The 14,852-nt window shown below is 39.0% G+C and overlaps 1 protein-coding gene across 1 annotated transcript; it reads left to right on the forward strand.

Annotated features, from left to right (window-relative positions):
• Nucleotides 1-1,425: 1,425 nt before the first annotated feature.
• LOC119732817 (fibroblast growth factor receptor 3-like) lies at nucleotides 1,426-14,327 on the forward strand. The gene is made up of 17 exons (XM_038206420.1): nucleotides 1,426-1,444; nucleotides 1,868-2,104; nucleotides 2,518-2,706; nucleotides 3,704-3,940; nucleotides 5,142-5,378; nucleotides 5,790-5,978; nucleotides 7,699-7,935; nucleotides 8,639-8,777; nucleotides 9,227-9,321; nucleotides 9,714-9,956; nucleotides 11,075-11,185; nucleotides 11,476-11,663; nucleotides 11,936-12,058; nucleotides 12,211-12,322; nucleotides 12,582-12,678; nucleotides 12,818-12,917; nucleotides 14,250-14,327. The coding sequence occupies exons 1-17, from the start codon at nucleotides 1,426-1,428 to the stop codon at nucleotides 14,325-14,327; spliced, it is 2,631 nt and encodes an 876-aa protein (XP_038062348.1).
• Nucleotides 14,328-14,852: the final 525 nt, after the last annotated feature.

Genomic DNA, 14,852 nt, shown 5'->3' on the forward strand with positions numbered 1-14,852 from the left:
TATGACAATGCTTTTGATGTGATCTGTGGAACTGTTGTTGGCCCAGAGATCATCGATGGGAATCGCGTCCGAAGAATGACTGACCTGCTAAAGCGCCTCATAGATATAGCAAGAACATTAGAAAACAAGGATGTGTCCAGCTATAGGTGAGATTATGAACCGTGGACAAGTGAACTGTGGAGTTTGTAAAGAGGGGTTTGAAAACATCAGCTGAAAAACTATACAAATTGCATAGTCTGCTTTATTTTTCACCATTCTTTCGATTTCTTTAGGATACACACAAAATGTAGTTTGATGTTTTCATATGATATACAACAGTGAAAAACTCTAATCTCAAGTACAGAATTTGTCCTTGTCATTGATACAGTATTTTTTTTCATATCTCACAGGAATAAAAATTAAGCGTTCCTTAATCAGCTTCAGACCCTCCACTTACATTGTATCACTACATGGGTCACGCCAGAGTCACAGTTTATGATGCGTTGAACTGGAGAATAGAGATGCCAACAATAACCATTTGCTCCCCCTCCAAACATAGGGGTGGAGCGTTGACAGAAAAACATGCACTTGGTGGGTGCATTATTTAAATTACCCTATTTTCTTTGTTTCTCTCTTTTATGACTCAAACCACTTCTGTGTACAGTACCGGTACTAGCATTTATTAGTTTGTTTTCATTTTCAGAATGCTCTACCTTAAACGAAGACTGAAGGAGAAGTACCCACAGCTATCCTTCCATCGTCCTTCAAAGCGCCCAGCCAGCGAGTTTGTCTTCATTGACAAATCTGATGCTGCACCACACATTGAACAGTTGTGGTCATCAAGTTCTGAATCAGATACTTCATCATTCAGTGAGACGATTTCACCAGTCAAGCAGACACAGAACTGCAACAATCACTAATTCTTTGTAAAATTACAGGTTTTATGTTAGATAAATGTTCATTTGTTTTCACTATAGGTGGGTATTCTGCACCTTTAAATAGTGGAACTGCTTCATAATTTGTTTTTTTAAATACAATGATAGAAACACACACAAAATATGCAAGACAAAGTGACCGTTATCAATGCCATTTTATTGTTACCATTTAGTATTCCAGTGCATCTTTAAGGACAAGATGTCTTTGAAATAAATGATGACCTTATATAATACTTTTCATTTTTGTGTTAATGTTTCTGATTCCCTGTCCTGCTCTTTGAAAGTACATTGGTTTTGTTACCTACCATGCTAACTTTATCCTTTTTTGGATTATTGATGTTCCGGTAATCAATGGCAATTACCACTTTAACTGCAGGAATTCGGACAAACTAACATCAAGTAAACTACATATGTACTTCCACTAAAGTTTTAATTAATTTTGTAATAACAACAGCACGTTGAGGTTTAAATAACTCTACAAGAAAACAAACAAATAAAAGAAATAAAGGAGATGGTATGCACCTTTAAGTGTAACATTCGATTTTTGAAACGATAAATTAAATTATTTTACTTTAAGTTTCGTGTAAACATGTGTTATTTTCATCTTAAAACCATTCTCTGGGGATTCAATTTAACCCCTGAGCTGTTAATTTATGCATTTTTTAAATTATAGATAATCCAGCAGAAATGCACCTTTAATGGTGCGTACCTTCAAAACTGCAGAGATTTGGACATGCAAACATGCAAATTCGGATTTTCCACCCTAGAAACTATAATAATCAACAAAGTTTGCTTACTTCTCAGTGATATACCACAAAAACGTTTTTCTGAGGCACTTTCAGGGATACGTGCAACGGCCTATTTTTATTCTGGAAATATGCATTTATTACAGACAAGGCTTAAATGTTCAGAACTTGGTATTACATTGAATGTGTGTATTTTTTCCCCGACAGTTGCTCCGGAGGTAGCATTCCTGAAATACATGGACGGACTCATCACTTGTGAAGCCGATGGCAATCCACTCAGACACATTGAGTATAACATCATTCTAAATGGCACCAAGCCTAGCGCGCCTACTGGTAAAACCATGCCATTTAATGTCGAGGAAAATTACTGCACAGAGGTCAGCTGTAATGTGACCAATGTGATTGGAACTGCGTCACGGCAACTTGAAGAACCGCTTTGCCCAGGTGAGTTTTCGTCGATTGTATTTAAAGAAATCAAATGATGTAATTTTGTTGTATCCTTTAATTGAAAACAGTAACAATTTATTTCTTCTGAGCATCCGTATGTGGCTGTGATATTCTATTTCCACACTTCTTTCACATTAATTCATTTGTCTGGGCTCTAACAGCTGAGTTGATTTTTTCCATAAAACCTCGCCACTGTCATTCTACGTCAGAATGTTTCTATAAGTAAAACAAAATATGAGTCTGAGATTGGAATTTTCTTTCGAAATTCATTACTTGATCACAATTCTCTCTATACAACTTCTCGGTTTACATTTCAAAGTTGTTTGTCGCGCATTGCTTTGGACGACAGAAGGTGTAAGAAATGTTAAGATCAAATGATATTAACTTTCCAAATTTGCCCGTTCATGCAGCTTCTGCCACCTCTCTCACCATAGCTGTTGATGGTGAAGACCAATCCTCTGGTAAAATAGTGACCGTGACAGAGGATACTGACGTCACACTTTCCTGCACAGCACTGGGAGCAATACCACAGGTGTCCATAGACTGGTTTAAAGGCGGAAATCCTCTTACACCTGACACCGAAACAATTCCACCTGGTGGTGAGGCAACAGATACACGGAGTACATACAGCCCATTCATCCCAACACGAAATGATGATAGGAGCAGGATAGAATGTCGCACAGGTGGACATCAAACTACACAGTCTGAATTCATTACCCTCAATGTTCTATGTAAGTTACTTCTATTTATATTGTAATTGCTCTATTTCTGGAATAGCGTTCTGAAAAGTTGATTAATTTGTATATGCATACAAATTGTATGAAAGCACATCTTAACGTTTGGAAAACTAATATCACCTACACATAGACGTTTGAATTAGAACTAATGAAAATCAATTAAAATTAATGTAGTGTATGATTCTGAAGATCTGAACAAAAAGCAAATATTGTTTACACTGACTTGTCTACAGTTTTGTGATCACGTATGCCGGAAAAAAAAGAAAACAGACGCCCTACTTATAGTCTATTTCTCTGAATCTACTTCAGACGAAAAAGAGCAATTTACTAACGTCAGGGAGTTGTCAGGTCATCTGCTTTGTACCCGTTCACGTATATGTAACTGATTGCAAACAAAATGTGCACTAACTAAGTTTGGTGGTTTAGGGACGATATTTAAAAAAACAAAGTCATTTTTCGTCGGTGGTAGGCCAACAATCATTGGAAATTGATACACACAATTCCATTTTCTTGAAAATGACATCATACCAGGTGCCATGATTTTACAGGATGCTTGATATTATTATTCCCTTACGGTCTAGAAAGTATTTGATAATAATTTGGAAGATGTTTTATGTTTGCATATGTTGTACATTACCTTTAACCCAATTGTACGTATACAAATCCAAAATGTTAGACAGCATGTCGTTTCAATCGCAGTAGTATCTTGCTCAAAGGCTTTGGAGAAATATGTTACTGAGATCAAGACTGCAGGCTCTCTTTTTTGATCAGTGTGAAAATAATAATTTGCGGTGACATAGAAGGCTTAAATGTTGAGAAGTTTTAATTAGGCTAATAATATGTATTTTTCTTTTTACAGTTTCTCCGCTGGTAACATCCCTGACATACAGGGACGGAATCATCACTTGTGACGCAGAAGGCAATCCACTCAGACACATTGAATATTACATCATTCTAAATGGCACCAAGCCTAACGTGCCTACTGGTAAAACCCTGGGATTTAATGTCGATGACAATTACTGCACGGATGTCAGCTGTAATGTCACAAATGCGATTGGAACTGGGTCACGGAAACTTGAAGAACCGCTTTGCCCAGGTGAGTTTTCGTCGATTGTAATTAAAGAAATCAAGTCATATAAATAGCTTTTAAATGTTAAGTTCTCTATTAGCAGGAAAAAAAAAATTGACTTAAAAAGCCCAATTTCCCAGAACCCAGATCGAATTAAGTTTGATATTATATACTAATTTGAACTATTTCCTTTTGTGTTCTTTTCAGAAAAATCCAATAAAGTTGTTGTGGTTATTCAGAAATACAAACTCTCCAAAGAAAACAGTCAGTGGACATTTATTTCATTCCAAGAACTTCAAGAAACTATTTATTTTTATTACAATCAAGATGACTGTTTGGGTGTTTTTCTTTTGAAAAGATTGATGCAGCCTGATCCATCAGCATCATTATCAGCCCATCTGTTTGTTTCCAAACAAAAGCTTGAAAAACTTTAATTAAAACATGTTTTTTTTAAGTCAAATCTCCACTCATCACACGTGGGCACTTTACACTATTATATCATGGTTTATTCAAGGGCAGAGTATGCCCGGCCTGGTCCTGAGGACACCCTAAATACCTTGGTCCCCCGATCCTGATGGGATTAAGAAAAAAAGAAACCTCGTATTTGCTTCAATACATAGAATATATTTTACTCGGATGTTTAATATTAACATTTCTTGTGGTCTGGTTGTCTGACCCTACTTCTTACGACTCAAAACACTTTATAGACGTGAGGAAATTGTCAGTTCAGGATACAAAACTAGCTGTTTTGAACCCGTTCGTTGATGTGTAACTGCTTATAAACAAATGTGGATTAACCAAATTTAGTGAATTTAGTGAATTTGGTCTGATATAAAAATCATTTTTCCAAAGATGGTCGGCCGACCGTCGTTGGAAATTGATACAAACAAAATCCGCTCTTCTTGAAAATAACAGCATTTCAGGTGCCATGATTACATTGTATGTAGACTATTTTTCACATACAGGCAAGAAAGGCATTTCATGATAATTTGGTAGATTTTGTTATGTTTACCAAATATACATTTCCTTCAACCGAAATGTGCATTTACTAATCCACAACGTTAAAGGCGGCCTGTCGTTTTAATCTAAGCAGTATCATTCTCAAAGATCTCCAAAAATATCAAGACATCATACCTCCTTTTATCCTGAAAATATGCATTTATTACAGACAAGGCTTAAATGTTCAGGACTTCATAAATTGAATGTGTGCAATTCCTTTTTTTCACAGTTGTTCCGGAGGTAACATCCCTGACATACAGGGACGGAATCATCACTTGTGACGCAGATGCCAATCCACTCAGACACATCGAATATTACATCATTCTAAATGGCACCAAGCCTAGCGCGCCTACGGGTAAAACCATGCCATTTAATGTCGAGGACAATTACTGCACAGAGGTCAGCTGTAATGTCACAAATGCGATTGGGACTGGGTCACGGCAACTTGAAAACCCGCTTTGCCCAGGTGAGTTTTCGTCGATTGTAATTAAAGAAATCAAATGATGTAATTTTGTTTCATATTTTATTTGAAAACAGTGACAATTTATTTCAAATTAGGTTTGCCCTTCACCGACGTATAAACACTGTATACTCAGTGTGTTACCTCCCGGGTGAAAGTTGGAAAAGACCACTCGGTTGGGACTCGAACCCACGACCTCCTGCTTTCTAGTGCAGATGTCTTACCACTCGACCACCGATTTGAGTTTGAGATTGAATTTTCTTTCGAAATTCATTACTTGATCACAATTTTCTCTATACATATTCTCGGTTTACATTTCAAAGGTGTTGGTCGCGTATTGCTTTGTACGACAGAAAGTGTAAGAAATGATGTTTAAATCAAATGATATTAACTGTTTATATGTTTCTGTTCATGCAGCTGCTGCCACCAGTCTCACCATAGCCGTTGATGGTGGAGACCAATCCTCTGGTGCAAAAGTGACTGTGACAGAGGATACTAACGTCACACTTACCTGCACAGCACTGGGTGCAATACCACGGGTGTCCATAGACTGGTTCAACGGCGGAAATCCTCTTACATCTGACACTGAAACGATCCCACCTGGTGGTGAGGCAACAGATACACGGAGTACATACAGCCCATTCATCCCAACACGAAATGATGATAGGAGCAGGATAGAATGTCGCACAGGTGGACATCAAACTACACAGTCTGAATTCATTACCCTCAATGTTTTGTGTAAGTAACTTATATTTATATTGTGATTGCTGTATAACCTGGAACAGCGTTCTGAAAAAGTTGATTAATTTGTATATGCATATACAAATTGTATGAAAGCACATCTTAACGTTTGGTAAACTAATAATTATGTAGCGCGACAGACCGCTGCCACCATTTAGCGAAATAACCCGAGTCCGTTTGGCCGAAATATACCGCCGACTTCCAATGTTGTAGCTCACAAATCAGTTGGGGGAAGGGAAAATTAAATAATAGGCAAGGACAAAGGAACTATTGAGTGGACACTGACAACTGGGTTACATGTGCCGTAATAAAAGATATACGATTTATTCAATACTCATCAGGCTGTAATTAAGGGGGTGTGCATATGCGAATTAATGTGCCTCTTATTTGCTATGTGGGAGCCTCCTGTGGGGGGCTTATTGCGCACCGCGCCTCCTATAACAAAGGGGTTGCAGCTGTTTGTAACGAGCGCCTCTAAATGCACCCGGCTCTCCTCTGTGGTCTGGCCACGACTGCTCATGCAGCCTCCAGTGAATCCTAGTTAGATCCAGTCAGCCTCCAGTAGCTCTGTGTGATCCCGGTCCCAGTGAAGGACCAGCGGTACCCAGATCGTGAGTCAGCCTCCCGATCCTGTCCCGATGGACATGCGTAGCCCAGATCCTGAGTAAGCCTCCTGTAGCCCCCCTCGCGCCGTGCACGACTGGAGTCCCGCTTCCGCAGTTCAGCTTACCAGCTATACTCACCAAGTCAACGCCGCGGACGTAGCAGCGAGTCCTACATTGCGGACGTGGAAGAACCGCGACTGTGCTGCGCGCCTAGCGCGCGGCGATAGCGCCCTCTTTTGACGCCTCTATACAGCACAGAGCTGATTTCGCTACAATACCTACACATAGACGTTTAAATCAGAGCGAATGAAAATCAATTAAATGTAGTGTGATTCTGAAGATCTTAACAAAAAGCAAATATTGTTTAAGACTGACTTGTCTAAAGTTTGTCCGGAAAAAAGAACCAGACGCTCTATTTATAGTCTATTTCTCTGACTCTACTTCAGACGAAAAAGACCATGTTACAGACGTTAGGGCGTTGTCAGGTCATCTGCTTTGTACCCGTTCATGAATGTGTTACTGATTGCAAACAAAATGTTGACTAACTTAATTTTGAATTATGGACAATATCTGAAAAACAAAGTCATTTTCCGTCGATGGTCTGCCAACCATCATTGGACATTAATACACACAATTTAATTTTTCTAAAAAAATTTCATCATACCGGGTGCCATGATTTTACAGGACGCTTTAGACTATTATTCATTTACGGTCTAGTAAATATTTCATAATAATTTTGAAGATTTTTGATTTTTGCATATGTTGACATTCAACCCAAATGTACGTATACAAATCCAGAATGTTACATGTCCTGTCGTTTCATCGCAGCAGTATTTTGCTCAAAGGCTTTCGAGAAATATGTTGCAGGGATCAAGACATCAGACTCTCTTTTTTCGATCAGTTTGAAAATAATTATTGCCGTTACAGAGATGGCTTAAATGTTGAGACGTAATTAAAATATGTTTCGTTTCTTTTTACAGTTGTTCCGGTGGTAATATCCCTGACATACATGGACGGAATCATCAATTGTGACGCAGATGCCAATCCACTCAGACACATTGAGTATTACATCATTCTAAATGGCACCAAGCCTAACGCGCCTACTGGTAAAACCCTGGCATTTAATGTCGATGACAATTATTGCACAGAGGTCAGCTGTAATGTCACAAATGCGATTGGAACTGGGTCACGGAAACTTGAAGAACCGCTTTGCCCAGGTGAGTTTTCGTCGATTGTATTTAAAGAAATCAAATGAAGTATTTTTGTATCTGTTAATTGCAAACAGTACAAAATTATTTCTTCTGAGCATCCGTATGTGGTTGTGATTTTGTATTTCCACATTTTTTTTCCACATTAATTAATTCGTCTAGGCTGTAATATCCAGGTCTATGAGACATTCATTTCGTTTTTTAACATTTATTTCCAATAAACCTCTCCAGAAATCTCTGGCATTGTCATTCTACGTCAAAATGTTTCCATAAGTAAAAAATAAAGAGTTTCAGATTGGAATCTTCTTTCTTTCTGAATTTCATTACTTGATCACAGTATTACTAAGGACGACTGGTGTAAGTGAAAGCTCAAGTACTAGGCCCACAAATTCCTCGAGGAGGAGTGGTAAGTTCTGCAGTATTACAACTGAAATAAACCAGATTCCTTAACTGAATTGCAAGTTCGATGTGGAATATACAGTTTGCAATGGCACAGCACCGTAATGGAAACCACAGCTTTGCGTTGTTAAAACTTTTCAGCAGATTTGCCTGCAAAAGTACAGTTGCACGCGTTTAACTTACTGTAATCAACGTTTAGTATAGTTACTAATTGACAGCCGTTGAGTGAGTCCACAAGATGTGCAAAATATAAAATAGGCGAAATGTTCTGATCTATGACGAAAACTGAGAAAAGTTCCTCTTGCTCTTGCAGGTTCTTCACTTGTAGGCATCATTGTTGGATCTGTAGTGGCAGCCATCGTCATTGTGGCCGTCGTTGGTGGTCTTGCTTTTGTCGTGTGGAGGCGTCGCCATAAACAACAACAGACAGAAACATGCGTAAACGATGGCCTGTAAGTGAAAAAAGGCTACATTCAGAAAGAGACTGATATTAAATGTAAAGCCAAAGATGTATTGTTTCTTTTAAAAGTGATATGCCTGCGTGACTTTCAAAGCAATCTGTTCCTTTTCCATACGTATGCCTGTTATCGCACCCTCTTGATTTGAATAAAAAATCAATAAGTTGTTGATAACAGGCATAAAATAACTTGTTGATAACAGGCATGTATTCCTGTTATCGCACCCTCTATATTTGAAGCATAAAACAATAACATTAACTTTTTAATTAGTATGACCCATTAGCACCCTTTCGACATAGCACCATTTATGTTTGTTCACTGGAAAATCTATGTAATTGCTCCGGCTGTTTCTGGTGCTACAGTGCGTAATCACTTTCAAGCGCTACAGTGACAAATGGATACCGACAACAATTGCTGTTTAAGTAATATAATTTCCCTTTCAGAAATGACATTGTATCACAAGGAGCAGACAGTGAGCTCCCACCACTGCCTGTCACTGATCAGTCGTCTCCTGGACTAGATCCCCATCATCCGAATGGTGAGAATCAAAGAGCGAGTCCAGTCAAAACAAAAGCAGAGGATAAACTGAATTGGAAAAAAGTGGTACAAAAACCTGTACCGGTATATTGTGCAATATGAAGATTGGTAAATCTAGAATTAGCAACTGCCTACACTCCTGGGCAAATTCTTCCCAATAGCTTGACAGTTTTTACCCAATTCAACCCAATATGAGGCAATTTCATACCAATGCTAGGTAAATTACATTGCCAAACAGTGATTTATTCAACCTTTTTATAGTGTTTACCTGTGCATTGGATTAGAAAATCGAATTATATTTGGTGTGGTCTGACTAGATGAGGATTACAAGTACTTGCAAGATGCATGTCTCAATATCAATTTTATAATCTAAAACTAACAAATGTGTTTCAGATATTCCTCTGGAACCAATTGCCTCAGCGGTGGTATGCGAAAGTATTTCCAATGAAGATGGCGTTGAGGCATCAAACGACGTGGCGTACGGCAACGTAGGACCGGAACTCTCTTTCTCGCGAGATCTCGTGGTGATCGAGAATGAGCTGGGTCGAGGGGAGTTCGGCAGAGTGCTATTGGGAAAGGCACTTGGAATCGAGGAAGCCGGAAAAGAAACAAAGGTTGCCGTCAAGACTGTGAAAGGTTTGTTGTCAAATGTTATTTATCAAATCGGGGCTCTGTGCAGTTGAGAGAATTTTATTTATACTCATTGTGAAGTGATTTGTCTTGAAGACAAAAACAGAGATGTAATAAAAAATAAGTCGATTTAACACATCTGATTCATTACAACATTAAATTGCCTTTCATTCACTGAAATGTGCACGGTGCATCTGTAATACTTTCCCTATGTGTAAGTATTATGCGTCCTTCCGAAAATCCGTCCTTTGAGACAAGTTTCCAATAGATTGCTCTGACTACATGTAGTTGTTAATGTGAGTAGCAGTGGTGTTGGTGGTATGGGTGGTGGTGCGGGTGGTGGTGGTGGTGGTAGTGGGGTGGTGGTCTGAATGGTCTGAATGCTATAATAGGGCGACAGATTTTGCTAACCGCGTCCACATTCAGGGCGACACACCTTATTAAGGCGACATATAACTGTCGCATTTTTGTGAAAACGACCCTTAGGACATGCCGCCACCATCTTGATCGATTCGTCGTTGTCCGAAGAGTAAAAATGCCGAATTTTGTGAGAAAGGATAAGGTAAACTTTGGTAAGGTGACATTAGTTTTAGGTTTGTGCACAAGTCTATGGGAAAGTCGCCCTATTATATCATACAGGATAATTATTATTACATGTAGTAGTTATTATATTTTTTATTATAAAATATTATTATTATTCTACGCTACATGCTGTCTATAGCTTTTTAAACACTGATTCGGAGGGACAAGCGCACCAAAAGTCGATCTTTACAATAATATAACCGACAATGGGGTTATCGGAGAAGTGTCTTTTCTTCTTGTACAAACTGCTAATCCATGGTATAAGCCTCCTTACTTCGTTAGTATGTGTAGACATTGTCTTTCCACTGGATCTTCCAAACCTTAGATTGTCTTTGGCTTTGGTCCCTTGGTCCCTGTCATGTGTAAATCGACCCAAGATAGTTCCCTACTCTCTCAGAAAGATACAATCCTGTGACATGAGGCCAAGGCTTCTAATGGTTCTATTTGAGGCAAATTGGCTTTCATATAATTCTGGGGTCTGCGATCATAAGGCTGAGGTCGGAAACCTTATATTTTTTACTAACCGCCTCATCAATTTACAGAGGGCGCCGACAGACACGCCAAGAATGAGCTTGTGGCCGAGTTGCAGGTGATGAAAACAGTCGGCTCTCATCCAAACGTGGTCAAGCTGCTGGGATATTGTGCAGAAAAAGGTATATCACAGTTTGAATGAGAAATCACTCTTACCGAAGTCCGTTTCCGCGCGACTAAAGCTCGACACAAGACGAAAAGACAGTTAAGATGAAACTCATCATTTCGAGAAAACCATTGAAGGCTTATAGTTCCTATTCCAGTTTTCATTGTAATGTTCCCTTTTCAAAGTATTGAAGTGGTTCTCACTAAACAGTTCTGACCTTAGTTTCACGCTCTAGAAGAGCATAAGATTACAGGTAGGTACAAACAATAAGTGTGGCTGACGAGCTGTTTCTGTGATTTATTCTAGATCCGGTGTACGTTATCGTTGAGTACCTTGCTAAGGGTGACCTGAAGGAAGTTCTGATGGAGTTTCGAGAGAAAGACCCAGGGGCAAGCTACTCCAACCTACCCGGCGTGAGCAAATCACTGGCTAGGACATTGGTCAAGTTTGCCAGGGATGTGGCAAATGGAATGGCTTACATATCCTCTCAAAAGGTAATTGATACACGTGCTCATTGTAATATCGATTTTAGAAACACAGTAGTGTGATCGAGTAACCCACGCCCAATGCGCAGTTGAACGAAATCCAATGGTGGGCTATCAGTGTACAGGTTCAAGCGCCCCTGTGCTTGTCTCTTCGCGTCCCGTTACAGGGAGTGCACTACTCTAAAACCTAATACTGGGCAAATCTGGTAAAGCTGGTCTCAGACTACTCTGTCAGTGACATGGGAAACCTAAGTCACAGTTGATCAATTTTATTTTCTCAGTATGTGCATCGTGACCTTGCCGCTCGTAACGTGTTGGTGGGGGATGACCTGGTGTGTAAAGTGTCTGACTTTGGACTGGCCCGTGACGTCATGAACACCCGTATCTACCAACGAGAATCACAGGTACCACACGAACTCAATGATTTGTATATAGCTCCGTCCAAACAAGACATCGTCAATGTCCAATATGCCATATCACCTATTTAGCTTATTAATAATATCAACCTAGCTCTTGAAAACTGACAACAGTCACAAAAATATGTCATTTTTTGCAGGGTCCTCTTCCCATGCGCTGGATGGCGTTGGAATCCATTCGTGATGACGTGTACACAACAAAGAGTGACGTATGGTCTTTCGGGATTCTGCTGTGGGAGATTGTGACACTTGGTGAGTTAAAAGACATCGATTCTACAGTTGGCCGTAGGTGGACTTTGAATGAATGTTTAAAATAGATAAGGGAGGTATCTCTAAAAGGTTTGAGCTTGAACGGGTAACAATATGAGCTCCATGATTGAAGGTGTTTACACACGTGTTTGTGGAACGATTTCATTTGTCACAATATAGATTTCAGATCATGTAGGCTGAATTAGTATACCGTGTTGAGTCTCTACAGTCCAATGTTTAAATGCACATCTCTATCCGACAGGTGCGCGGCCGTATCCGCTGTTGAGAGCAACGACAATGATAAGCAAATTACAGCAGGGCTATCGTATGCCGAAGCCTCGACAATGCAAGAAAACGCTGTAAGTATTGTCAGTTTATGCGGAACGCTCGGAAGAATTCATGTTTTATGTAATTTGCCCTTGAAGATATGAATTAGAGAGTCGACATTGAGAATGAAATAGATTGTCTTTTTTCTTAATCGATTGTCACATGTTTCAGGTACAAAATGATGTGCAGCTGTTGGCAGGAGAGTCCCAAGGATCGACCCAGCTTTCAGAGTCTGTATCGGCAGTTAAACGACATGGTGTCTGAAGATCAGGTTAGTGAAACACAATCTCTAAGACTGGATGTTTCTCTCAGTTACCACGAGACTTTGCTCGATATAACACTGCTAAAGCGGAGGGCCTGCAACTTTAACGTTAGAAACAAAAATGTACTGCCCCGACCCAGCGGAGGCACATAAGGTCGGCGTGTTTCTCCTCTTAGAGTTGCATAAAATGACAGTGACTATACATATAAACAATACATGTTTAGCCTGAATGAGATCAAATTCTGCTCTGTAGGTTTTACTCCTGAGCTCATAATAGTAGTCATTTATACTCGTGAGTGAAGACAGGCAAGTGGAGTGAAGTGACTTGCCCAAGAAAACATAAGACAGCTACTGGAACGAAAATTCTAACCCTTTGGTCATGAGAAGAGATGTAAAAATCCACAAAGCAGGACACCAAACATATATTCATGCTGCATTGGATCTTGGACAGATTTTAAGACACTTGATTTCTTTTTAGTAAACAAGTACAACAGTTTAGCCTGTTCCAGAAACGAAATATTTAACTGTTACTGAGCCTACGTTTTGGGCAACGGGACCAAATTGTACACTTTGTGACTAAAGCATGGAGCTTCGCAGGTTAGGTCTTTATGCCGTGAAGAACATTTGTTTTAGATGTAGCAGCATTCCGTATCTGACCTCTGGTGACCTTTGGAGGGTCAATGAACTTTACATACTGGATTAATAGTTCTTGAACAGGCCACTTTCCTATGATCCAAGTGTAGGTCATATATCTTTATGCCATGACGAATATTTTCAGATGTGGGAACATTTCATACCTCACCTACGGTGACCTCCATTAGGTCAATGAGGTCAATGACATGTGTACAAGGATTTTTTTCTATTTATAATTATTTATACGATTTTATAAGTAAATGTTTGGGTGTGAATTCATAAATGACTGTAGAATAATGGTTGCAATACATATATTTTGCACCATTGATACTTGGGCCATGAAACGTGGGTTTAAAGAATAAATATGATAAATAGCGACAGATACGGGATATAAAGTTCTTTGACCTCTCGAATGTTACCAGAGGTTAGACGTAAAATGTCCCCACATCTGCATATCGTTACCTGACACGAATTAAGAACCAACCTTTAGACTCGGGTTATGAAATAAATGGCGTTTTGAATGTTAAATCTTATAAATATCTATAACTGGTTGTATAAAAATGTCATGACCTCTCGAAGGTCACCAGAGGTCGGATATAAAATGTCCTACATATACAAATTCTTCTCAGAGCATGATGGGCACCTTGCTATTGCTATTAACATGTAAATGCAACACATGAAATGTATGTTTCTTCCAATATTTAACAGGATTACATCACTATGGGCAACCTGGATAAAAGGATCTACGAAGTACAAATCGTGGAAGACACGAAAGAGAAACTGTGAGCGTTGACAAATGGTCTTGCGGGAAAAAACTCATTGAAATGTTTGATCAATTACCAAAAACATGAAATTTTACAGGGCACAGAATACACCACTTGTATACCCAAGCGATTAAAAAAGCTCTATGGTCAGAGACAATTAGAAAAATATAGAAATTAAAGATATATCTTGTCCTGTTTTACCATGCATATGGCATACATGCATGGAGTTGATTAAATACAGTTAAATTGTCAAATATTGTGTGTTGCTTCACAACAAAGTAAGCGCAAGACCGAGTCGAAAGCATACATTTGCCAATATATATAATTTAATAATAAAAAGCCCGGTGGTGTTGAGACTTTCCAGTACCAATACTATGCATACATGATATCAAAACAAACATCATTGTGCAATTCTTTTTTCCTTTTTTTTATATTTTGAATGAAAACGAAACTATAGTTGTAGGACAGTCTGAGCGGCTACACAACTGTAAAACCGACAACAGGAGACTCCATCTTATAACATTTCTCGTTTAGCTAGGGTAAATAA

This window comes from Patiria miniata, unplaced genomic scaffold (assembly GCF_015706575.1).
Source record: "Patiria miniata isolate m_02_andy unplaced genomic scaffold, ASM1570657v1 HiC_scaffold_25, whole genome shotgun sequence".
In the NCBI taxonomy this organism is placed as follows: domain Eukaryota; kingdom Metazoa; phylum Echinodermata; class Asteroidea; order Valvatida; family Asterinidae; genus Patiria; species Patiria miniata.